At 44.3% G+C, this 25,911-nt stretch overlaps 1 protein-coding gene across 1 annotated transcript in view; it reads left to right on the forward strand.

Annotated features, from left to right (window-relative positions):
- ITK (IL2 inducible T cell kinase) overlaps nucleotides 1-25,911 on the forward strand; it is a 70,024-nt gene that overhangs the window by 19,809 nt on the left and 24,304 nt on the right. Inside the window, exons 2-8 of the mRNA XM_051843561.2 lie at nucleotides 888-992; nucleotides 2,838-2,919; nucleotides 5,232-5,360; nucleotides 8,626-8,666; nucleotides 13,119-13,270; nucleotides 17,396-17,461; nucleotides 21,142-21,196. Coding sequence (XP_051699521.1) covers nucleotides 888-992; nucleotides 2,838-2,919; nucleotides 5,232-5,360; nucleotides 8,626-8,666; nucleotides 13,119-13,270; nucleotides 17,396-17,461; nucleotides 21,142-21,196 — 630 coding nt within the window. The remainder of the gene's footprint in view (nucleotides 1-887; nucleotides 993-2,837; nucleotides 2,920-5,231; nucleotides 5,361-8,625; nucleotides 8,667-13,118; nucleotides 13,271-17,395; nucleotides 17,462-21,141; nucleotides 21,197-25,911) is intronic.

Here is a 25,911-nt window from a genome sequence, read left to right on the forward strand (position 1 = left end):
GTTTTTCCAACCTTGTTCTCATTGCACCAACCTTTTTGTAGAAGACAAGGTACAATGACAGATTTTGCAACTGTTTTCATGATTCAATTAAATACTGATCTAAGGGCAATCTAATTCTAGGCAACTGTGAAAGGCTTCTGCCATCCAAAAGCATTTCCCTAAGTTGACTTCCTTGGAGCTTACTAGAAAGCTCCAAGAAAATGTCCCAATGGTATGGGCTCACATTCCCTGGGATCTGCTATCCTAGCACAGGGCCCCCTGTGAGTAGGCAACGTGTAGCAACATTGTAAATCACAAACACTGTCATGCTAGTCAGTTATCAGGGATAAAATGAGATACAGGCCAAGATTTGACAGCGGCAGTGGGAGAAGACAAAGCGTATTTGCAGAGCAGAGTCCAGAATGTCCTGCCGAGATGTCTATGTGGGACTGTGCACAGCTAAGGCACCTGGAGAAGCCGCCAGTAATGGCATCACCATCTAGGTCAGGTCTCAGCTCAGTTACTGTGCTAATTAGGGCATGGGTAGTCATAGAGTAGATGAAACTAGCACATGAGTGACTCACTTCCTGACTTCAGTACCCATCCTGGGTGCAAGGGATAATGCAAACAGGGACATTTGTCACAAGGGCAGTGGGCTGCAAGTTGTTGTCTATCAGCCGGTGGGCATCCGTGCCCTGCCAAGAACATGGCTGAGAGGACGAATGCTCCCAGGAGTCCGCTCAGAGTGTCTTTCTCCAGCTGAGAGCCAGGCAGCAGCTTCGGCACGTTCGATTGGGAAGGCTGGAGTTGGCTACAAAGCTACTGGGTCTTATCTACTAGTCCTGGAAACAATCTGGACAGAATATTGACTTCTTTGCCTTGAGTGAGACCTGCTTGTTTTCCCACAGAAAAAGCGCACGTTGAAGGGCTCTATCGAACTCTCCCGAATCAAATGTGTCGAGATTGTGAAGAGTGACATTAGCATCCCGTGCCACTACAAATACCCATTTCAGGTAAGTCCATCAGGCCTGCGGAGAAGAAGTCTCCATTCTCTAGACCATGGTTCAGATTCTCAGTTTTTGTAACAGAAGGTAGGAAAGTGATAATTCTGACCCAGGCATAGAACCTAGACAACACTACAAGGAAACCTCTCAGTTTGTAATCAATGGCATCCATTCATTCACTCAGCGAACACATACAGGAGGTAGTTGTCATTAAGGATAAGGCACAACATCTTGAAAGAGTTATTCTTCATTCTCCTTCTCTGTTGTCTCAAGAAGAGCCCTCATCCCCCCTGAGAGGGAGGGGAAAAAGGTGTTTTCAAGGGCCCATGCCTAATGTACTTTAAGTGCAGTTTATTCACGTCAGAGGGCAAAAGATCGCTTCCCTTAGCTATAAATTACTCAGGGGATCTAAGATTAAAAAGACTGATTTTGGGGCCAGAGTTGTGACACAGCAAATTAAGATGTCACTTACAACACTGGCTTCCCATAACTTGGAGTTCCAGCTGCTCCACTTCTGATCCAACTTCCTGCTAATGTGCCTGGGAAGGCAGCAGATGATGACCCAACTACTTGGATCCCTGCCACCCATGTAGGAGAACAGGATGGAGTTTCTGGCTCCTGGCTTCAGACTGGCCTAGCCCTGGGTGTTACAGCCATTTGGGGAGTGAACCAATGGATGGGTGAGTCTCTCTCTCTCTCTCTTTCTCTCTCTCTCTCTCTCATCTCTCTTGAAGTGCCTTTCAAATAACAAATAATAAATCTTTTTTTAAGTATTGATTTTACACCCAGAGAATTACACAGAGATAGATCTGTGCAATACAGTAGCCACAAGCCACAAGTGGGTGTTTAAATATAAGCTCATTAAAATTAAATGATATTAAAAATTTGGCTCCTTAGTCATACTGACCACATTTCACATATTCAGTAGCCACAGATGGCTGGTGCTCACTGTATTTGAGAGCACAGATTACTGAATGTTTCCATCATCGCAGAAAGTTTTGGACAGAGCTGGGGAGTGGGGAGGTGTCCGTAGAATCCTTATCTTCCACTCTTGGCATTTATGGCTCCAAAGGAATGGATGGTTCCTTGCACATTCCGGGGTCTCATTCTTGTCTGCCAACCTGAGGGTGAATATTCCATTTTTAATGACATATGAAAAATAATTTTCTTTCAATTAGAAAAGGAATCCTTATGAGTCAGAATTTTTAGGAGTGAAAGTAAGAGGAATGACGTGTATTGCGTAGTTGTTCAACTTCTCAGTTACAAATGAGTGATGAAGAAAGTTGGTGAAATTCAAACAAGTCTGTAGTTGAGTTAATAGAATTGTACCCAAGTTGACTTCCTGATTTCGAAAACATGCTCTGCTTATGTAAGATGTTATCAGTGGGAGGAGAGGTGGGTGAAAGATGTACAGGAACTCTGTACTATTTTTGGAGCTTCTGTGAGTCGTAAACTGTTTCAAAATAAGAAGTGTTTTAAAATCTCAATTACACGTTTGTTATCTAATAAGTCACACTTGCATTTGGCAGGAGAATTCTAATTAGTGAAAAATTCAGATAAGTGAATGAGCTGTCTCGTGAAGGGGAGAACTTTGTCCTGCTGCTTGAATGTACCGATTGCTCACAGGTGGCGTGGACCGTCAGAGGAGCAGCCTACTCCGTGGAGGTTCGCCCTGTGCTTGCACAGCACCCAACATCTGGATAAAAGACACTGGTTTCCTAATCACCCAAGTATTTGCGTATAGGGCAACAGACACTTGAGGCCCTGCCCTTTGCCCAGTAAGGCACATGGGCCTGCTGTCATTCATCTGTCTCTGGCACCCTGCTGACCTTGGACTCTTGTGTGTGCCTCCAGGTTGTGCATGACAACTACCTCCTGTATGTGTTCGCTCCAGACCGTGAGAGCCGGCAGCGCTGGGTGCTGGCCCTTAAAGAAGGTAAATAAACTCCTGTGCCCTTGAGTCTCTAGGATCCTTGATTCTAGAGGCTTGTGTCCCACAATAGAATAGGGTGTGAGAGCAGCTTACGGCCCAGCATTTCCCCCTCCAAGTGTTGGTGTAAAGTCTCAAGTTTTCACCTGGGCCCAAGAGGCAACACCTGGTATAGTTCAGATTGACCAGACCTGGCCTGCCACTTATTCTTTTATAGCTCTAAACTAAGACTGCTTTTTGTGTTGATAAATGGTCCATTTTAAAGACTACATTGTAATGCCTATACAATAGCCTTGATTTTACCTCTTGGCCAGCAAAATCTAAAATATTACTGTCTGGATGTTTAAGAAAAAATTGTGGGATCCCAGTGTTCTAGCACAGTGGGTTAAGCCACCTTCTGCAGTGCCAGCATTCCATATGGGGGCCGGTTGGAGTTCTGGCTATTCCACTTCCCATCTAACTCCCTGCTGATGGCCTGGGAAAAGCAACAGAAGGTGGCCCAAGCACTATACCCACATGGGAGACCCAGAACGATCTCCTGGCTTCAGCTTGGCTCTGCCCTGGTTGTTGTAGTCATTTGGGGAGTGAACCAGCAGATGGAAGATCGATCTCTCTTTCTCCCTTCCTCCCTCTCTCCCTCCCTCTCTTGTAACTCTGAGTTTCAAATAAATAAATAAATCTTTTTTATTGCCCACTTTGGTTCTAGTGGGAAGAAGTATGGGCCCTCAAGAGAGATGATCAGGCTTAAATTGTGGCTCTGCCACTTGCTGTGTGCATTTGGACAAGTTCCTTAACTGCCCCATTTCCCTATCTTTCAAAAAAGGACAGGATGAGCTTATAGTGCCCATTCCCCGAGCTGATGTGAGTCAAGTCTAGGGCACTAGGCTGGCCCCTAGTCGGTACACAGTAAACGTTAGGTGGCTCTAAAGGTGCTCAGCTTTATGTTTCTGTGTGGGAGCAAAATGTGGTCATCTTTACTTATCATACGCTAAATTGATCTTCTGTATATAAAGATAATTGAAAATTAATCGTGATGTGAAGGGGAAGGGGAGAGGGAGTGGGAGAGGGGAGCGTTGTGGATGGGAGGGAAGACACGGTGGGGGAGGAGGCTATTGTGGTCCATAAGCTGTACTTTGGAAATTTATGCTCATTAAATAAATTTAAAAAAAAAATAAAGGTGCTCAGATCATCAGTAAGTGTATTTTTAAACCTCACCTTCCCACAGAATCATCAGGACCTGCCCTGTATTCGAGGTAGAGGGATGGGAAGCCAGGCTGCCAAAACAAAAATCCTAGCTCTTAGATTAGTGTGTGACCTCGGGCAAGTCCTTGACCTTTGTGTGTGTCTCTTTCCTCAGCTACAGATGTTCACCAGTAACAGTCACGGGGTTATGAGAGCCTGATGAGTTAGGACGTGCTGGGCACTTAGCACAACACCCATCCCAGAGCACTCTGTTAATGTTACTGTGCTGGCTGATGAGCCTGCAGCCTCTAAGGGGTTAGGATAGCAGGCAAGCCACTTTCAGCTCTCGAGCCATGATTCCTCTATCCGACAAATGAGGATAAAAATGCAATTCACATTTGCTTCCAAGGTTGTTGCAAGTCTCAAACGGGATGTGGACAAGGGCGAGTGCGGGTAAGCGGGGATGTGCTCTCTAATGTAACCAGACAAAGTGTGCAATCACTGGACATGAAACAGAGTAAAAAGTGATCAAAAGGACCCCAGCTGAGTCTGCTGGTTCTTCTCCCTCTGAAGGAGTTTCACACATAGGATTTGGATGCTAGAAGGGGCATTAGAGATGAACTGTCTCGTTCTGCAGTGTTTAGACTGTTTTTCAGTAGCACAGCCCTTTCTCATACCCAAACCTTACAAATCCACCAAGCTGCACATCTAGAAGGGATAAATGCCAAGTTGTTGTGGTCAGAGGTGGGAGAGGTAGAAGGGCAGGAAACCCTCTCTCTTGATTTTCCTGTTTTCCTTAACGGAGCCCACTGATTCACTGATTCGGTCCAACAATCTCGTGGCATAGCAGCAGGAAACTGAGGCTCAGAGGAGGATTTGTTCAACCTAAGGACACATAACAACCCGAGGCAGGGCCAGACATGAACCCAGATCTGCTGATGCCCAAATCTGACATACATTTCCTCAGCCAATTATCACAAGAAAGTCACATGCCCAGGTAAAGGCCATTCTATTGACTGTTGGGAATAATGTGCATTCAACACACAGTAAGGTCCTATCTCAGGAAGGTATCAAGTTGGTGGCAGTTGATAGACTAATCTGGAAATAACTCTTCTGCGGGCGTCCACCCCTTTCAGAAACAAGAAATAATAACAGCTTGGTGTCCAAGTATCACCCTAACTTCTGGATGGATGGGAGGTGGAGGTGCTGTTCCCAGCTGGAGAAACTTGCGGTGGGCTGTGCCCAGTATGATCCAACCAAGAATGGTAAGAGACTGGAATTCCCTTCCTTCTCTGTGAAATGTCCCTGACAGAGCATCCCATCATCAGAGTTTGAGTGCAAAGTTCTACATCTTCAGACTTTGCAGAGGGGAATCATGGGCCTTTGCCACAAGTCTCCTAATACTTTTTCGTTTCAAGGCTGACTTCCAGACTGTTCCTGCTTACAAAAGGGTGGTCCTAGGGCAAGAGCATCACCATCACCTGGGAGCTAGTTAGATAGGCAAATTCTCTGGCTCCTTCACAGACATATTGGATCAGACTATGTATTTTAGCAGGATGACCAGGAAATGTGTGCACACTGTACAGTGTAAGAAGCCCTGTTGTGTTAAGAAATTTGAATGGCATGAACTACTTACCTCTTAAGTTGTAGAGAGAGCCTTAAGAGGTTTATGCCTCCATTTATTTATTTGTTTGTGTATTACAGTGACACCCCCTCACACATGTGTTTAATTACATATGTAGGGCTCTATACTTGGGAGGAAAGGAGACAGAGAAAAGAAACCTCACTCTGTGGCTTCTCCCTGACTCCCATTTAAACTTGCCCTTGACCTCCACAGCTTTAGAGAAAAAGAAGTCATGATCCAAATGCAAAGAGAAACAACAAAAAGTTGTTTTGGCCTTACAGCTTGATTTTACCTTTTTGTGAGGACTTAACCATGACCTCCAATAAAGTGAGACTCCTACACTTTCATATGTGTTATGCTATTGTTCTTCTGGGTTCTCTGGTGATTAAAAAAATGGCCTTGAGCAGTTCAGGGTGCTCAAGGCCACAGCAGGAGGTACTCTGCACACCCAGTAATTGAACCAGGCCGATGGCCACTGTGCATTGCTTTATATTTTCCTCTGCTCTCAACCTTTCTTACTGTAGTAACTTTTCCACCTCTGTCAGTTTCTTTATTGTACTACAACTGGATACCTCAGATTCACAATCCAGGGCGGATATAACACATGGCTAGGTTTTCTGTGGCTTCCTGAGTCACAGCCTCTCTTTATACCACTTTAAAAGCCACCACTTCTCACCCTGCACTTTGGGTAAGAAAGTCCTTCAAGGTTATCAGCCTGTTGTCCCAGAATAAGGCTCACCATTTCAGAAGACAGTGAGACTCCCCATTAGCCCTGCTGGCCTTACTCCTGAAGGCAAGTATTTAATGAGAATGATGTGGAAAACTTGGTCTGGGTGGATTCCACTACCCTAACAGGGTGGGGAGAGGCCTTTTCCGAAGCCAAAGTCCTCTCCAAATGCCTGCTGGCATCTTGCTATGGCCAGAGCACCTTAACATCCTCATCTCTCAGATGGTATGGCAGGACTTAGGGGGCCTAAGATGAGATCCAAGCCCCTTCCAAGCCTGAATTCTGTGAATCTGTGTTTCCACTGCGCAGTTCTCTCCATGCTAGTCACCGTGCGTATCACGGCTGTTCGGCAGCAGGGTGCCAAATCTTCCCCCCTGCTGCGTGGTGGATATGTGATTGCGGCATGGGGAACATCTGAGTGACTCACAAGAACCATGCCAGGAATGGAGCTTCTCCCCTCAAGAACCCAGGACCTGACCACCCTCACTCACTTCCAGGGACGTTCTGTGTAGCCACTGTGCTGATGGTGGGATTTTGTATCGCAAACCACGGCTACCTCCCCCTTGTCTCCTCCCCACTCTGCTTTCATCTGATTAGGCTCAACAACCCCGTGCACCATAGTTTGACACAGTTGAGAGCAGAGTTTACAAGAAACACATGGTCATCTACCTGGGGTTAAGGCTTTTCAGATTCCTGGCACTGGGCACTTTGGCAACACAGGGTCTCTAAGCAGTTAAAAAAAAATCTGGTGCATCCCAACTCATCAGTTTCTTGCCTTAGTCAGTTTCTGTATCTGTAAAATGGGAATAATGATGGTATGTGGGACTGTAGAAAGCTCCTAGCATAATTGCTAGAACTTAATGAGTTCTTGGTGAATGGTGACTGTGTCTCCTAGTCTGCCTGATTTGTGGAAGAATCTAATGCTGTACTTATGTATCTGGGAGTCAGAAGAGGGGTTGGGTAAAAATGGACCCCACTATACCCAACTGACAGCAACACCCATTTCTGCAACTGGAAGTGGCTGTGACCGTGTAACAACTTCATACAGAGGGAGAGGGAGCAAGGGAAGAGCAAGGCCAGGAGAAGAAAAGACACCAGTCACAGAATTCCAGACCTGGAGGGACCCAAGGCCACGAGGCTTATGTGGGTGCAGTGAGGGTGAGTGGTGGGGAGGAGAGTACACCATTCTCTTGGCTCCAAGTTGAGTGCCAAACAGTAACCACACGGGCATCACATGCATTTTCCCTCTTCTCTATTAATTTTATACCCAAGTCGATAGCCCAGCCTGCCCTTGATCAGGGAGCAGCGCAGGGCTGGGCTCCATTCTTAAAGTGTGGATTTTCTTTGGTGGACTGCTCAACTTCATGTTAACCACAGACCAAGACAAGGCCCTCACCACCTACCTATGCATCCCCTTCCCTTCCAGTCCCTAATAATTAAAGGATCTTTGCATTAAGCTGCCTTCCATCCGCACAAATTCCTCTACACACAGACAGGCCTCTGCCCATTGATTCCAGGCCTGGCCTTTGCAGTGCCTGGAAGGATAGTGAGACATGAAAAGAGAAGATGAAGGGAAGAGGAGAGAAAAGAGAGAAAGAGAAGAGCAGAGAAAGGAGGAAAAGAGAAAGAGACAGACGGGAGATAAAGACGGAGACAAAAAAGCCAAGCTAGGGCCTGGGGGTGGGGGGGCTGGGGGAGTGGGTAATTTGAAGGGAGGCAGCAAGAGCACATCTGCAAAAGGGGCTCCCGCGACCTCCCCCCGCCACCCCCTCCTCACCCCACAGCAGCTGTAGGATGCCAGTTAGTCACTTGCCCCTGAGTCATCCATCAATTCCCACTGCTGGGTACAGCAGGTGCAGATGCATCCGTGGAAGCCTCTGTGCCTACACAGAAGGGCCCAGGTCTAATCACCTCCATCAGACATTTCCGGGGAATACAGAGAGAGGAGGCCCAGAATATTGACTGCCCGAGATCTCAGGTGTCTTCTAGAAGGGGGAATTGGGAATCAGCCCCTGAAAGAGAGCAGAGGTTCTCATGAGACCGATCCCGGCTGCCCTGTGTCTCAGCGGCTCCTTGTAGCCTCTTTCTTCTTGGGCCCCTTTCCTCTGAAAGCCCCCACCCTCCAGTGGGGCCCTCTGGGTTTCCTACTCATCTTCTCTCTCTGTTTTTCCCGTTTCAGCTTCAAAGAAGCCTCTTCCTCCTACTCCTGAGGACAACAGGGTGAGTGAAAGCCGGAGCCTCAGGCGCATGTGGGCCCATGGCACTGGCAGCCTGTTGGCAAGTTTGCACCTGCATTTTCCTGTCTGCTCAGATCTCCCACGCCCTGTCTGCATACAGCAGCCCACTGTGGTTCAGCTGAGCTCCACACATCAGCTTCTGTGGGCCTGAACGGTCTCGTGGTCTACCCACTTAGAGGACCTCTCGTCTGAAAAAGCTGTGCTGCACTGTAACGTTCTTCCACTTGAGAGGCAGAGAGCTCCCGTCCATGTTTGGCTTCCTACATGCCCACAACAGCTGAGTTTGGAACAGGGCTGGGCCGGGGCCAAGAGTCAAGAACTTAATCCAGGTCTCCCACTTGGGAGGCAGGGACCCAATACTTGAGATATCCCTGCCGCCTCCCAGTGTGTGCATTAGCTGGAAGCTGGAGTCAGGAGCTGGAGCCTGACATTAAACTCCAGCCCGCCAATGTGAGACACAGGTGTCCTAACTCGTGTCTTAACTACTAAGCTGAATATCCATCCTTTACCACACTTTGTTCATGCAACAAACACTGGTATCAAACTGTGTGTCCACCCACGGGACCACTTTGGAGTACAGTAACAGCTCATATGTATATCAAATTGTACTTATTCTCTATCTTGACATTCAAACACTTCGGAAACACACACTTAGTAATACTATATGTATTTCAAAGTACTTCCATGTTTGAACTCTTTATTTTAAGACATACTCTCTGTTCTACCCACTTTACAAGGTTGTAGTTTCATTTTCATTTTGAAGCTAGGAAATTGAGTCCCAGGAGAGGTCTTGGGACTTTCCCAAGGCCATTCATCAACTTAGCAGGATGCAGGGTTTCTGACGTAGTGGACTTTGACTCACAAAGTGGGTCTCAAATTATGGTCCATGGGCTAACAGCATCAGCATCACCTGGGAGCATGTTAGAAATGCAGGTTCTCAGGCCCTACCTAGACCTGCTGCATCCAAAATTCAGGGGCAGAGGTCCAGTGATACGCATTTTATTAAGGTGCTAGGTGATTCTGGGGTGCACTCAGGTTTGAGAACCACTGGTCTGTAGTGTGCTGACTTAGGAGGCTTGGCTGTCACAGGACCTATGCCGGGGAAGCTCATTCTGTAAAGGAGATGAGAAAAGATAGAGATGAAGAAGAGCAACCCTCGCCCTATCACAATATGAAAGCCAATATCCACATTCAAGTACCTGCCTGTTATTCCAGAACCTACTGCATTGCTTCCTCAGGCTTCTTCCTCAAGAATGAGCTTTGCATTTCTCCCTGCAGCCAGCATGGTGACATTTCCAAGCTGGCAGCCTTCCCATAAAAGAATCGCTGCACCCGCCAAACCTCTGGCTGGTGTGCTTTTATTCTTTTTGGGCTGGATTCTTAGATCTGTCACCAACGCACTCTTTTGCTACAAGAAAGCAATGAATGTGCTTGCACTGTCTCAGAAGATGAACTACCTCTGCTTTGCTTTCGTTGAACTTCCAGACGTTATTTCCCCACCTTCCTTGAAGACATGGATCAAAAGCCCACGTGAGCCTCGTGCAGGCAGCTCGCCCTCCACTGCCATCTCATGTAAAGTCAGCCTGCCCCGGCCTCACTTTCAGTGTCAGTGACGGTGAACGCCAGCGCACACAGCCAGCCGCTCTTTCCTTGAGCCTTAATCTGTTGTCTTTTGAGACTTCTTGGGGGAGCCCTGTGGATACTGCCTGGGCCAATCTGAGCACAGGAGCTCAGGAATCGCTGTTCAGCTTCCTTCACACATCTAAATGCATCGCGCACATCTCTTCCTTTGAACCATTTGAATTCATTCTCCTCCTCACCTGAGAAATGCCACCCTGGCTGGACATATAGGAAGCTATGTCTTCAGACTTAGTGCTCTCTGTGAAAAACATGGTGGCTGCTTTTGTCAAGCTGGAGGAACACCATGGTTGAAGTCACTGACACCCCAGGCATCACTGAACGTGCTCATGGTTCATATTGAAGTCCAAATTCCAATTGCTCATGGTCCCTCTGCACCCAGGAAGCTCAGTCCTTCCTTCCAGGGCCCTCCCAGTCGAGCCAGAGCATCTCCTCAGGGCTCACTCAGGAATGTCTGCCTATACGTTTTGCCCCTAGCTCCCTATTAAGGCTCCCTGTCCCTGAGCCTGTGACCCAGGCTCTCTGTGAGTCCCCTCTCAGCCCAGTGGAGCTCTGCCCTGTGGATCAGAAGAGCTGAGGCCTGCAGCAGAGTGGCCTGGAAGTGGGGCCTTCCTCACCCCATGCCCTACCTTATCACCTTGGCCCCCGAGCCACTCCTAAGCCCTCAGACTCTCAGTTTCCCCAAATGCCGTCTCCAGCCTGATGCTCCCATCTTGGTCAGACCAGCACTAGGTTTTTATCACGAATGTCTGATAAACCTCACTTTGTTAACCTGGGAAAAATTCACAGCTTATACAACTTACATTAACAAGTATATTTTAAAAGAATTAGTAAGTGCTCTAACTGCAATATTTCAAAAGGAAAAAAAGATAATTTATATGACATGATGTATTTTTTTAATTTTTAAAATGTTTATTTATTTTAAAGAGTCCAGAGAGAAAGACAGAGAGATCTTCTATCTGCTGGTTCAGTACCAGGTGGCACAATGGCCAGGGCTGGGCCAGGCTGAAACCAGGAGCCTGGAGCTCCATCCAGGTCTCCCTGTAGGTGCAGGGTCCCAAGGACTTGGGCCATCTTCCGTGCTTTCCCAGGCATATTAGCAGAGATCTGGACAGGAAGTACAGCATCCAGGACTCAAACCTCCACCCCTATGAGATGCCAGCATTACAAGCAGTGGCTTACCCCACTACACCCCAATACCAGTCCCCCATGATGTATGTTTTTATACAAAAAATGCTGGGTCATGTCTGCACTGCAAGACATAGTGAAATGGTCCTCTGCTCACACCAATAGGTAGAATCCCATTAAAGTTGGTAATTCAAATTTGGCAACTCAAGTTCAACTAATACATAAATATTGTGTTAATAACTGAAATACAGCATTCCCACCTGTAATGATCATCCATATCTTGGTAAAGTTCTGAGCTAAACATTTTTTAAGCTTCCCCAGTATGGACAATAGTTGTATTCCTGGGAACCCAGTGCTTTGTAAGGATAGAGGTAGGATCTAGGCTCAATATCCTACTTACTATAATTATAAGCAGCTTATCCCATGACTATGATACAGGGGCAGGCATTTCAGCCTAGCAGTTAAGATACCCACATTTCGGCCAGTGCTGCGGCTCACTAGGCTAATCCTTCACCTGCAGCACCGGCACCCTGGGCTCTAGTCCCGGTCAGGGCACCAGATTCTGTCCAGGTTGCCCCTCTTCCAGGCCAGCTCTCTGCTATGGCCGGGAAGGCAGTGGAGGATGGCCCAGGTCCTTGGGCCCTGCACCCACATGGGAGACCAGGAGAAGCACCTGGCTCCTGGCTTCAGATCAGCGCGGTGCGCTGGCTACAGCGCACCGGCCACAGCAGCCATTGGAGGGTGAACCAATGGTAAAGGAAGAATTTTCTCTCTCTCTCTCTCTCACTGTCCACTCTGCCTTTCAAAAAAAAAAGATACCCACATCTCCATGTCAGAATGCCTGGGTTTAATACAATAATACACACCTCTGGCTCCTAACTCCAACTTCCTTTTGATGCACATCCTGGAAGGTAGCAATCTTGCTGAAGTAATTGGGTTCGTGCCACTCCCCTGTGGGACCTGCATTGCATTCCTGGCCTCTGGCTTCAATCTGGCCCAGTCCCAGCAGTTGTAGGCACTTGAAGAATGAATGAATGAACGCCAACATGCACTCCCTCTCTCTCTCTCTTTCTGCCTCTCAAATAAATAAAAAAATTTCAAAAGAGCTGTACAGGATGTGGAACATTGCAGAGCATTTTAGATTCTTAGCTGTTATCCACTAAATGCTGGAGCACACCTCAAACTTTGTAGCATGCCAAACACTGCCATGGGAGTCCAGCATGCCCCTGTGGGAAGATGACACCATAACTTGAGAACCCTGCTTGGCTCCTCCTCTTCATGGGGACTGATCAGTGGGGTGGACCTATGTTAAGACGAATGCCACGCCCATGCCATAGCTTTCCTTTATCTCCTGTGGTGTCCTGGAACACAACTGTTGCCTCCTTTAGCTTTCAGGGCAAAAGCCTCAGGCCCATTGACTCTTATCTGTGGTACCCAAGACATCATCACCTCTCAAGCTCCACAACTATCTTCACTTTAAATTCCGATCTGGGCCCAAATCAGTATGTCCAGCCTTTTTTTTTTTTTTAAGCTTCTAGTGTTCTTATGCCACCAAATGCTTCAGTGTCCTCATGTCTGGGGGCAAGTTAAGCTCAAGGACGTGCTGACCTTGCTTAACACTGTCCCTCCTTCTTACGTCTTGCTCACTTTTGCCGCCTCTCTTCGCCAGCGGTCACTTCGGGAAGCTGAGGAGAACCTGGTCATCGCCCTGTATGACTACCAAACAGACGATCCTCAGGAACTCACGCTGCAGCGCAACGAGGAGTACTACCTGCTGGACAGCTCCGAGATTCACTGGTGGAGAGTTCAGGACAGGAACGGGTAAGGCGTCTTTGCGATCTCTGTCCCGCCGTCTGAGGTCCGCTGGGAACAAAGATTTGCCACATCTCCTTCAGCCTGACTGCATCCTGAGTTAGAAGAACAGGACAGAAGCAGTAGGAAGAGGGAGGAGGAGGAAGCAGTTGAGGGTCTCTCTTCTTTCCAGAAGTGGCTGGAGGGCAGTCACTGGTGAGACTGGCTCCCTGAATCCCATCTCAATTGTTCCCAGCACCAAGTGCATCTGAAAACTCTTGGGTTTTCCCACTGACATCTAGAGTTTATGAAATTTGCAATTAGTCCTGTGAAACACTGTTATTCTTGACTGCTTTAAAAAAAACTTGTTTGAAAGACAGAGTGACAAAGAAAGACTAAGAGAGAGAAACAGAGAGCTTCCATCCACTGGTTCACCCCCAAATGCCCACAACAGCCAGGGCTGAGCCAGGCCAAAGCCGAGAGCCAGGAACTCCTTCTGGATCTGTCACAGTGGGCAGGAAGCCAACTACATAGGTCATGATCTTCTGCCCCCCAGGCACATTAGCACAAAGCTGGATCAGAAGCATGGAGCAGCCAGGATTGACCAGGCACTCTTACATGACATCAGGTGTGTTAAGCTACAGCTTAACCTGCCATACCACCAGGCCCACCCCATGCTTAAGTGTTTAAGTGAGGATGAAGAGCAACCCATTTTGAAGTGCTTATTTTTAGTGAAAAACCATTGTGTGGAGACAGTGCACATTGGAAGCTATATTAAGAAGCATCAGAAAAAATGCTAAAGTTATCTAATGCTTTAGTTATAATTGCAGTCTTTGAACTAGCCACCCAAATGATTCCTGCATAAAATAAGATTGCACAAGTGTTGACTGTCCACAACGAGATTTTTGACTGAAAAAAATGTTATGAGTCCTTCTCTATTATATACTGACTTGGGAATAAACAAAGCTGGTCACATCACCTTTTCTTTGCCTGCTATGGATGGTCCAAAGAAACAGGTTCAAGACTGCAAGTCTACAAACAAAGAGACTGATTGAATCATAAATTCATCAGTTCCTGGACCACTCTTTGGTAGCACTTGGCACGTCCGCATCCCATGTCAGAGTGCCTGGTCGAGTCCTGGCTGCTCCACTTCTGATCCTGCTTCTTGCACACTCACGTGGGAGATCTGCATGGAGTTCCTTTTTCCTGGATTTGGTCTGGCCCCTTAGCCTTGGCTATTGCAGGTATTTGGGGAGGGAACCAGCAGATGCAAGATCCCTCTCTTTCTTTCTGTCTATGTATGTTGTTCTGCCTTTGAAGCAAATCAAGATAAGTAAACATTTTAAGTTGTAAAGTTAGGCTGCTGACTTGATGTAGTTATTACTTTAAAAATAAAAGATTCGTCAGTTGACCCAACTGACATTATTCAGCCTACTTAATGTACCAGGAAGTGTGTGCTCTTAGTTCTTCCTGCCCACAAGGAGTTTATACCCCTTGTTCAGTGGCCCGTGAAGGCTCACCTGTGCATTTCAATGGGTGATGAAGAAACACCCCAGGTGCCAGGCAGCCCTGTGGGGATTTCCCCAGTCTGCTCTGTCATAGTGCGGCACAGTGGAAAGTACATCGGATGGGAAGACAGAGGACTTGGACTTTGCTGCCAGCTAACGTCTCACAAGACTGTGGTCAAGTCACTCACCGCCTGTGCATCCATTTGCTTATCTGTGAGATGCACATGACATCAACTTTGCTATCTCACAGTGTTGAGACAATCAGTGAGTTGCTGGAGTTAAAGAACTTAATAAATTCCATATATTGATATCAAACCAATAAAATAATTTGTATAGAAAACTCAGCTTTCAAAAGCTGTTCTGCAGCTGGCGCCGCGGCTCACTAGGCTAATCCTCCACCTTGCGGCGCCGGCACACCGGGTTCTAGTCCCGGTCGGGGCGCCAGATTCTGTCCCGGTTGCCCCTCGTCCAGGCCAGCTCTCTGCTGTGGCCCGGGAAGGCAGTGGAGGATGACCCAGGTCCTTGGGCCCTGTACCCCATGGGAGACCAGGAGAAGCACCTGGCTCCTGCCATCAGATCAGCGCGGTGCGCCGGCCGCGGCGGCCATTGGAGGGTGAACCAACGGCAAAGGAAGACCTTTCTCTCTCTCTCTCTCTCTCTCTCTCTCTCTCTCACTATCCACTCTGCCTGTAAAAAAAAAAAAAAAAAAAAAAAAAAAAAAAAAAAAAAGCTGTTCTGTTCACTTCTCAGCCTTCTGGCTAAGATCAAGTGCAAAAGCTATTCTCTTCAAAAGAAAAATTATTATTTGATCTATTAACATAGTTATAAATACACAAGGTGGCAGGGAAAAAAGAAGATCAAATTAAGATAATTCCAAAAGAGAAGTAGCAGGGGAAATGGCAACTGTCAGAATAAACTGGCTGTCAGCAGCAGTGAATGTCTTGACCACTGCATTGTGGGTGATGCTGACTCTGGATGTCTCATTCGCCAGAGAGTATGCCACGACTGATTAGCCATGTCTGCCATTAGCATTTTTAAAGGTAATTTTTTTAAGATTTATTTATTTATTTGAGAGAGTGACAGAGAGAGAGAAGTCTTCCATCCACTGGTTCACTCCCCAGATGGCCACAATGGCAGAAGCTGGTCCTATCCAAAGCCAGGAGCCAGGAGCCAGAAGCCTCACCCAGGTATCCCATGAGGATGCAGGGGACCAAGCACTGGGCCATGTTCCATTGCTTTCCCAGGCCATTAGTAAAGAGTTGGATGAGAAGAGGATCAGCCAGGATGCAAACCAGCGCCTGTATACGGGATGCCAGCACTTCAGGTGGAGGCTTAGACCTGCTATGCCACAGCACCAGCCCTGCCATTGGCATTTTTATTCTTGATTTCTTTCTCCTCAATATATTTATATGGCATAGATTATACATTCCCCATTAAACATAATCATGAAATTGAAAATTGGCTTTATTTAGATCAATTAAAACGCTTTCTGGTATAAGAATCAAGAAACAGTTGGGCATCCCATTTATAAATCAGCAAGTGTGGAAGGAGTCTATGTATGATCTAGGGCAGCCCCCGCATTCCCCTCACTTTGCTGTTACAGAGCTGGGGGTCCAGGGAGTGGAAGGGTCTCTGCCCTCCCCTTGTGGTTTCAAATGAGATAGTGAATGTGAAAACACTTTGAAAACCACATACTGTACAAAAATATAAAGAATTTTTATGTTCTTATTAATTTCTTTATCAAACTTTATAGGCACAATTACTAATTCTTCTTCAAAAATGACTCCCCACCTCCAAATGCAGCCTAACCTTATCCTTTATTCTCACATTGACACCATTGGTATTGGAAGAAGTTTAATTAGGGAGGCCTTAAATCAACAAGCGTGCTATAGGGGCAGAGGAGCGGGCTACCAGCCTCGTGATCAAGATGCCTGCATCCCACACGGGACTGCCTTGGTCTGATTTCCTGCTTCTGTCCCTGACTCCAGCTTTCTTCCAATCTAGCCCCTGGAGATGGCTCAGGTAACCGGATTCCTGCCACCCACACAGAGCCCTGGATTGAGTTCCCGGCTCCCAGCCCAGTCCTGGGGGCTGTTGTGGGCATTTGGGGGAGTGAACCATTGGATGGGAGCTTACTCTCCCTCCCTTCCTCCTTCTCAAACACATTTTAAAACTTTAAGTTTGTAGTGTCAGCTGATCCTATCTCTTAGAACCTGTGGTTGGAGATTCGTCTTTCATATCTTAATTATTTTGGTTTCCTGACTGTGGCATGATAGCACTGAAATGGAAAAATGCTGATTATCACACACAAAAAATATTTCCTTACAGAAAATAGAGGCTGAACATTATACTATTTTTTTTTCCAGTAGAGGAAATTTCACAATTAGGAAAATAGCAAGCAGAGCTTTTGAAGTAAAACAGCCACTCTTAATTCTTGTGCTGCACATTTTAGTGGTGCCATCCATTGCCTTTCACACACAGCATGTTGTTATTTTTACCAGTTTTTTAATTCTAAACTTTGAAAGATCTTATAACAAATGCCAAATAACATAAGGCTCTTTGAATGGCATTTAATGGATTAAACCTATAAACTGAAGATGTACAAGATAGTTCTATATTAATCTAAACACTAATTTCCTTTTAACAGGCATGAAGGATATGTACCAAGCAGTTATCTGGTGGAAAAATCTCCAAATAACCTGGAAACCTATGAGTAAGATATTTTATTTGTTTTTGAAGAGTATCATCATAAGGAGTCCTCCCTAGATTAGGAGTAAATTAGGGGCTGAGTACAAAAATACCAAGTGCTCCCTTTTCTTGACCCACTTTCTTTTCGCCCATACCCTGGTCTCTAAACAGTAACCATGCACTCTAAATAGGAACAGGCAAGTGTCTGCAGTTGCCTGCTCTTTTAACAGAGGAGTGGTTCTCAGGTGCTTGAGAGATTGTGCCAACAAAGAAAAACTTCTACAGGGAGTTTCAGAAAAATTTGTCTTACTTGAAAAGGAAAAAAAAAAAAAAACCCTATTGACATTGGATCAGACACAAACAGACTTAAAACATGGCTTAAGGCAATACTTCAAATACCAAAATAATAGATAAATAAGTGTTAAATATCTATTTAGATTGTGCTAAACATTTCTTTCTAAGTTATCATTTAATGAATGCTTTTACATGGATAGAATTTCAATGGAACTATTGAATGTTTAAGAAATTCTATTGTGTGCATAAAACACCCGCCAGGTACAGATATTTCCTACTCAGGCTGAAAGCCCAGAAGCAACCATGCTGCGTAGCAATGTGCACACAACAACCCAGATCGTGGTTCCCAAATAAAACTTTCCATTAAAAGAACCAGGACTTCTTAGAGAGATAGCTTGGAGATTCTGGGGTTGGGGCAGGGAAAGAGCAAGATGAGCAGTTTGGAACAGTTATTGTACCAGAGAGTAAGAAAGCACTCAATTTTTTGCTTTAATGACCTGGACTTGTCAAATGGGCATAGAAGTCAACTTTAAAAGACTCCCTCTGACAAAATCGGGAGAATCTGAGTAGCAAGATAAAGGACAATGATGGATTATAATCCTTTGAATAAAATAAGAATCAATAATAGATTGTTAACTGAGTAAATAAATGAGAAAGTTGTTTCTTACAATAGAATGCCACATATTGAATGTAAAGGGGATGATAAAGTATAAAAATCACCATTTGTAACTCAGAAATCATCGTTGAGGGTCATACCTAGGAGGTGAATGTGGTCTCAGAGCATCTCCTTACAAGTGGTAGACATCACGTGAACCAAATAACCGACATTTATATTGACATGGAGCTGAGAGGTATCATGTCTCCTTATGCAGGACACAACATCACTCTACTATTCCTGCCCCCCAAAACATGCACACCTTGAATTTAGCTATGAGGATATATTAAACAAATCTAAATTGAGAGCCATTCCTTAAATAACTATTGTGTATCCTTCAAAAATGTTCGTATTATGAATGACACAGAAGACTGAAAAGATAGTGTACATTAAAGGAGACTGTAGAGACATGGCAATTAAGTGCACTGGTATTCTCAATTGAGTCTTGAATCGTGCAACATTTTTTTGTTACAGAACACGTTATTGAGACAGTTCATGAAATTTTGACATTAGTATTGTATCTACATTAAATTTTGTGATTTTGGTAATGGTTCTGTGGTTGTAAAAGTGCAGGTTCTTTGTCCTAGTAAATAAACGCTGAAGTACTTAGTGCAAATCTGCTCAACTGGTTCAGAAAAAAATGCCTATATGTCTATCCAGAGGGAATGGTGACACAATTGTAGAGCAACAGCAATTGGCTCATCTGGTTAAAATATGTGTGGGAGTTATTTTATAGTATCACATTTTGTAAGTTTTCAGTTATAAAGTTAAAAAATGTTAAGTGTTCACCAAATGTAAGATACTGGGCTGAAGAATACAAGCTCACGTGAACCTCTATTGACTCATTGGGGTTCCAATTACTTAAAATATGGTCATTTGTCATGAAATCTTACATTCAGTAGTAAAAAGCTATCATTTTCTGAAAAGTCTCTCAACCTAAGACTCATTTTGATCAAGTATGTGTGAATCACCCTTTCCTGAGTTAAAAGAAGCTTCATCAGTCCCGGGAAGATTTGAACTGAAACATGTGAGAGATATTTAAATAAAATGTTTTTTATAATCAATACCTTTATATAAAAATACACTTTTATTTTAGATAACTCCTAGTCTGGTTAGTTTTTGCTTTTAATCTGAACCTATTTCTTTATGATTGAGGAATCAAATCCAAATATCCAGCAGAATATAAAGCAATAGGGAATGGTAGAACCTGCAGCAAATATAATATTCCCCCACCCAAAAGTGACTTAAGTCATTTTTTTTAAATAAAATATTACACCATAACAGCCAAATAGTCTGTGTACTCAATTTGCATTTTCCAGGTTATGAAATCTCAGAGGATAAAATGACTCACAAGCAAACATGCAGATATTTAGTATAGAGCTGGATAACCCATAGGTTGTTGTTTTATCCTTGAACTTAATGTTGTCAAGTTTCTTGTGGGATCTCCTTAAGAACTCCAAAATGCACCACCTGGAAACATAATGGTGAGTTGGCAGATTGATTAGATTCAGGCTGCCTGCCCTGCTTTGGAGACAGGACCTTGGGCAGATCCCTTCCCTGTAAAACAAAAAGACAAAGAAGATAAAGGAAAGCTCTCACTGAAGTCAGGTAAACCTCACTCTATGACGGTGACACCATTACACACCATGCCCATACTTTTTTATTTTTATTTTTATTGACTTATCTGTATTTATTTGAAAGGCACAGAGAGATCTTCCAACTAAAGGTTCATTCTCCAAATGCAGTTGGGACTGGACCAGGCCAAAGCTGGGAGCTGGCAACTCCATCCAGTTCTCCCATGTGGGTGGCAGGGACTCAAACACTTGAGCATCACCTGCTGCCTCATAGGGTATGCATTTTCAGACGCAAGAAATGGGAGTAGAGCGAAAACTCAGACCCAAGCACTTTGACATGGCATAAGTGGGATCTTAACCACTGCACCAAATGCCTTTGCCTCTACCTTTTCAACACACAACTCTATTGTAGGACTAGTACATGACAAGAAGCATGATTGCCAACCCTCATTTAGCTAATCTCTAGGATGTAAAGTACTGCTGTGTCAAACAGTGTTCAAAAAGCACAAATGATTCCCTTATTCATGACTACTATAAAATAGTCACAGATTTGATCAGTGGTATTCCTTCTTCACCTAGACCTTCTTCCCTATGAGATCTATTAATTTACTGAACTATTATTGTTCACTGATGATCCTCCTGACTCCTCTTACCAAGAAAGCAACCTACTCACTGCCAACACTATCAACAAAATGAAAAATACTATTAACAACATAAAAAATGCCATCTCTGAAAATCACTCATTTTCTTCTTTTTTACTTTTTGGGTTTTCTTCATCAGTCACCAATATCATAAAAATAATGCAGTCACTTTCAGAAAGTCTGGAAGACAGTCTTAAAAAATTCTACAGTAGTATTAAAGGGATATTTGCCAAATTTCAAACTGGCATTAGTTTTTGTAACACTCTAGTACTTTTTTAACTTCTGAAATGGAGAGGAAGATAAATTTTTTTTTCAACCTTAATTATGAAAATTTTCCAATATGAGTGCACAGAATAATATAATGAATCTCTGTACCCCAAATCCAGCTTCAGCAATAGTTTGCCAATTCTGTTTTATTTGCTTGTGAGTTTGAAGGCGCTGGGAGAAAGCCAATAATCATGTGCTTTTCTAGCATTATTTTTGATAACTAGATAATGAAATATTTTTACAGTGTTAACATATGGCTTTTTCCTGCTTTCAGATGGTACAATAAGAGTATCAGCCGAGACAAAGCTGAAAAACTTCTTTTGGACACAGTAAGTCTCCTTAACCTGTTTTTTAACTTAAAATAGAATGAATTGTACTGTTTTTTCAGGCATGCTGTGGTTTCTGCCAGTGCAGTAGGTTGACATACTGTGGTAACAGTGTTTCCCATGGCTGGTGAAAATAGTCTGAGAATTTATAGGATCAGCAAACCACAGGATAAGAAAGCTGGTGATGGGAGTGGGAGATGGGACGTGGTGCTGACATGCAGCCATCACCACAGCTGTAATAGTCTTGACCTTGGAAAGCCATCAGGGCTGGTCTGCTTTGCATACTTCTCTATGTAGATCAGAAATGGCTGTGACTGACTCAGATTCTGCCAGATTGGGCTATGGGTTCAGAGGAAATACAAGGTATATTCAGAAAGCTTTCAGGAACTGTATTATGAAAACATTTCATGGATCTCAAAAAAAATTTACAGTAAATATACTTCTCTTATAATTCCATTTTTCCATGAACTTTTTGAAACCTCATACAATGCTTGCTTTGACTTACTTTCCATCAACAATTCTTCTCTAAAGCCATGCATTGTGAGAACCAGGACTGATCTAGCCAGGGATGTCAGGATGAAGGGAAAGAAGGATGAGAGATCAGGAAGCACAGTACAGTGGAACAAGGACTGAGTTCTGGTGCCCATGCTGCTACCAACTCTGTGTGACCTTGGGGACATTTGTTCTTCCTTCTGGACCTCAGTTTCTCAATGAGTTTGGCACTGGACTAAATCAGAGATGATAACTGCTAGCACTCATCCTGCCACTCTCTGCCCCTGGGCCTTTGGCCAACACAATTGATCACAGTCCATGACATTCTGAGAGTCTAGTGGGAAACAAGACAAATGCTGAGACAAAAGTTAGAGGCTTACCTGAAGTGAATTAAGATAAACTCTAAGGGAGTTAGGGAAGCTAGCACAGGGAAAGAGAAATGGAACTGAGTCAACACTGGGCTCTGGTGTCTCCTTTGTTCTACATCAACTCAGACTTGGCTCATTTCCTGGGTACTGCTTAAAATGCAAACTCCCAGGTTCCACTCAAAATCAGAGTTCCAGAGTTCAGTTCTTGGAAATCTGTACTTCTTGAAACCAGAATAAGGATGCATTGAATCCAGCTGGACACCTGGTCCCTCCAGCCCAGGTTTATCTGATAAGGTAAAACTCAACTGATAGGAACCAATGGAGAGTCATGCAAGATGACGTTGGAGGTAAACAAGCACTTTTTCCAATCATTTTTCAGTCCCCATCGGTTACTGCAGTCTTTGAAGCCCTTGAAATAGCTCACACTAATGACAAGCTGAAGACAGTTCCTATTTTACACTGCTCCTGTTCTCAAAAGTAGATTTTGATTTCTTTACCATTCAAGATTTTTATTTATACATTTGAAAAACAGCTGTTCTTTTGAGGCCCTCAAGCTTGCTCACGCAGCTGAAATATCCCTACTTTCTGACGTTTTTAACGACTTTATGAATTCCTCTTCTCCTCCTTAGGTAAATATGAGAGCAAACTTTCATAGGCCCTTGTTAGATTTATCCCAGACTCTGCAAAGCTAGAAATGAGTGTTGTTTTCTTCCTGTTCTTTGTTCTCCTTGGATGCTCTTTGAAACAACGATTGTACTATGTCACAGCTGTAGCATCTTCTTGTATAACATCTAAGACATGTATTAACTGAAGCACCTGGTGTGCAGCTTCATACATATTTCTTCAATGGACTATACATGCTTTTTTCTTGTTCCTGCTGAATCTAAGTATCCAAAACCTTATCTAACACAAAATAGTTGCTCAATCAGTATTTGCTGAAGGAATGAATGCATCACATGCTGTATAAATTAGCAACTATGCTTCAAGGAGATTATGCACATCATTGGTGGAGCTTTCTAAAAATACAGACTGCTGGACTCCAGGCCTACATATCAGATCCTCTGGGTAGCACTTAGGTTATGGAGACTTACTCAGGGTTAAGAACCACCAAAAGGTCTCCTAATATGTTCTATGAAATCACTGTCACCTCTTCCAAGAAATTTCTCGTACCTCTCCTCTCTCTACCCACCCATGGAATATGAGTTTTCTCACCTTTGAACACTTATGGTGTTACATGATTACTTTTCCAGTAGCTCTGCTTTCATTCTGTCTTGGATCTATCTCATCACTTTCCCCACTTTCCCTCCTGTCTTTTTTTTTTTTTTTTTTTTTTTTTTTGGACAGGCAGAGTGGACAGCGAGAGAGAGACAGAGAGAAAGGTCTTCCTTTTTCTGTTGGCTCACCCTCCAATGGCCGCTGCAGCCGGCGCGCCGCAGCCGGCGCACGGCAGCCAGCGCACCGCGCTGATCCGAAGGCAGGAGCCAGGTGCTCCTCCTGGTCTCCCATGGGGTGCAGGGCCCAAGCACCTGGGCCATCCTCCACTGTACTCCCTGGCCACAGCAGAGAGCTGGCCTGGAAGAGGGGCAACCAGGACAGAATCCGGCGCCCCGACCGGGACTAGAACCCGGTGTGCCGGCGCCGCTAGGCGGAGGATTAGCCTATTGAGCCGTGGCGCCGGCCTCCCTCCTGTCTTAATGCATCTAGGTGGAGGGTGAATCCCTTGGGAACAGGTACTCTGCAACACACTCAGTGCACCTTGCAGCATCTTCCATTATGGGTGAGCTGAGTTCCATACAAGAGCCTTACCTTAGGTGTTGGTATAGCACATTTCTATGATTCTAAGATGTCAATAAAATGCAATATTGATAATAAGAGATTTATTTCAGGAGAACAAAAAACCACCACCCCAGAATGAAAGATGACCAGAGACACTCTTAACATATAATGCAGCATGACAAGGCTATGAATGGCCTGTCGATCTCTGTGTAATAATGTGCCCTGTGTGTTGAGATTATCTTTTGTAGGGTTGCCTTCAAGTTGTATGAACAAAAAGAAAGACATATGAAAGGAAGCCAATGTGTCTCAGGTGGAGATAGACATGGAATGAATATTTCCAGCAAATGGTGTTCCATAGCATGAAACCGTAATGGCTAACACTGACACTAATAGTTCTTGTTCTGGTATTGTATTCAAGGAACTGTTCTATGCCCTTTAATTTTCCTGATAACTTCAGAAAAGTGATTTTTGAGAATAGAAAATTAAAGCCCATACATTTAACCACAACATTTCTGGAATTTACATTATGATTGACTGTTGGAGTTAGAATTTCCTTCAAAAGGCATCTGGCCCATCCCCTTGGTATTATAGAAAGGTAATTTTTTGGGACAACATTCAGATACAGAACAAAGAGAATCAGTGGAATAGTCTGGACTAAAGCAGAGATGCTTCTACAGAGAGAGAGAGAGAGAGACAGACAGACAGACAGAGTTAATAAGGGAATATGCAAGTTACTGTCTATTCTCTCAACTTACCAGGTGGTACATTTATTTTTACTTTCTCAGCATAATTCTTTTCCTTTTGTTGCCTCTTTATTTTCCTGCATAAAGTAGTAAAAGGTAAAATGAGACCTTGAGTCTAGGCCAAAGAAGCAAGGGCTCCCATCTGGCTGCATGGCGCAAGTCAGTGTCCTTGCATAGTGGTGGAGTGAGTAATGACCTTGAGACTCCAGGTGGCGTCTCGCAGGAAGGAGGTGGTAAAGCAGGAAAGTAGCTGGTAAAGCATGTGCTACATGCCTCACTTTGCTCAGAACTCCTGGCTGCCCAGCCCCCCAAAACCAAGGTAACTGCCGCTCACAGAAATCACCCACAGCAACCGCAGGAGGAGAAGCATGCTGCAAAGAAGCTGAGCCCCTGCACGCGCCATTGCTGCCTGCACCTTACTTCTCCTTTCCCTAATGGCTGTGGATTACTGTGTCTTGTGAACAGCTTAGCCCTGCTCTCATTACCAGTTTTTCTTCAGGAAACAATGACTTCTTTGACAGAATAACAACGTACACAAAAATATCAAGCCATTTTAATTACACAGAAGACATGTTCACACTCCCATCTTAACAGTTGATGAACATCTGAACTTCTTGGCCTAGAATAAGTTACATATTCAGATAAAGTTTGCCTCTGTTGAAGGTTTGTTTCTTCCTGCCTTGGTTTAACCCATCTCAAGAACAAAGGTACATTATTTGGCAAAAGGGGAAGCATTTTAAAGGCAGGTTATTCTCAGTGAAATGTATGGATGAATATCACAAACATGATGTTGAGCAAAAACAAGTTCCATAGAAGTGAAAAAGTAGAAACTCAACCCACAAATGTCTAAACAAACGTCTAAGCAAACCATGGAATTGTCCATACAATGAAATACCACTCAGCCATAAGAAGGAGTGAAGCACTGATATGTGCTACAAATTGCTGCAAGTCAGATCAACCTTGTAAACAACCTGCTAAGTGAAAGAAGCCACCACAAAAGACCACAACTTCCAAAAATCTTTGGAAAAACAGAATTTAAAGTGTTTTTAGTGCGAAAATGCTGAAATTATATATATGATGAGGTCTTTAAAACATTTATGGAAATGCATAATATTTTTAAATTATGCATGCATCTCACAACTTCTTCACACTAAAATAAACTTACATTTTAACTCTATTTTCCATGAGCTTTTGGAATTACCCTTGTATATAAAATGTCTAGAACAGGCAAATCTACAGTGACAGCAGGCACATCAGTGTGGCATGGATGCAAATAGGTTCTGAGACATCTTTTTGGAGTGATAGAAATATTCTAAAACTAGATTATGATGATAGTTGC

Source organism: Oryctolagus cuniculus, chromosome 6, assembly GCF_964237555.1.
Source record: "Oryctolagus cuniculus chromosome 6, mOryCun1.1, whole genome shotgun sequence".
Lineage (NCBI taxonomy): Eukaryota > Metazoa > Chordata > Mammalia > Lagomorpha > Leporidae > Oryctolagus > Oryctolagus cuniculus.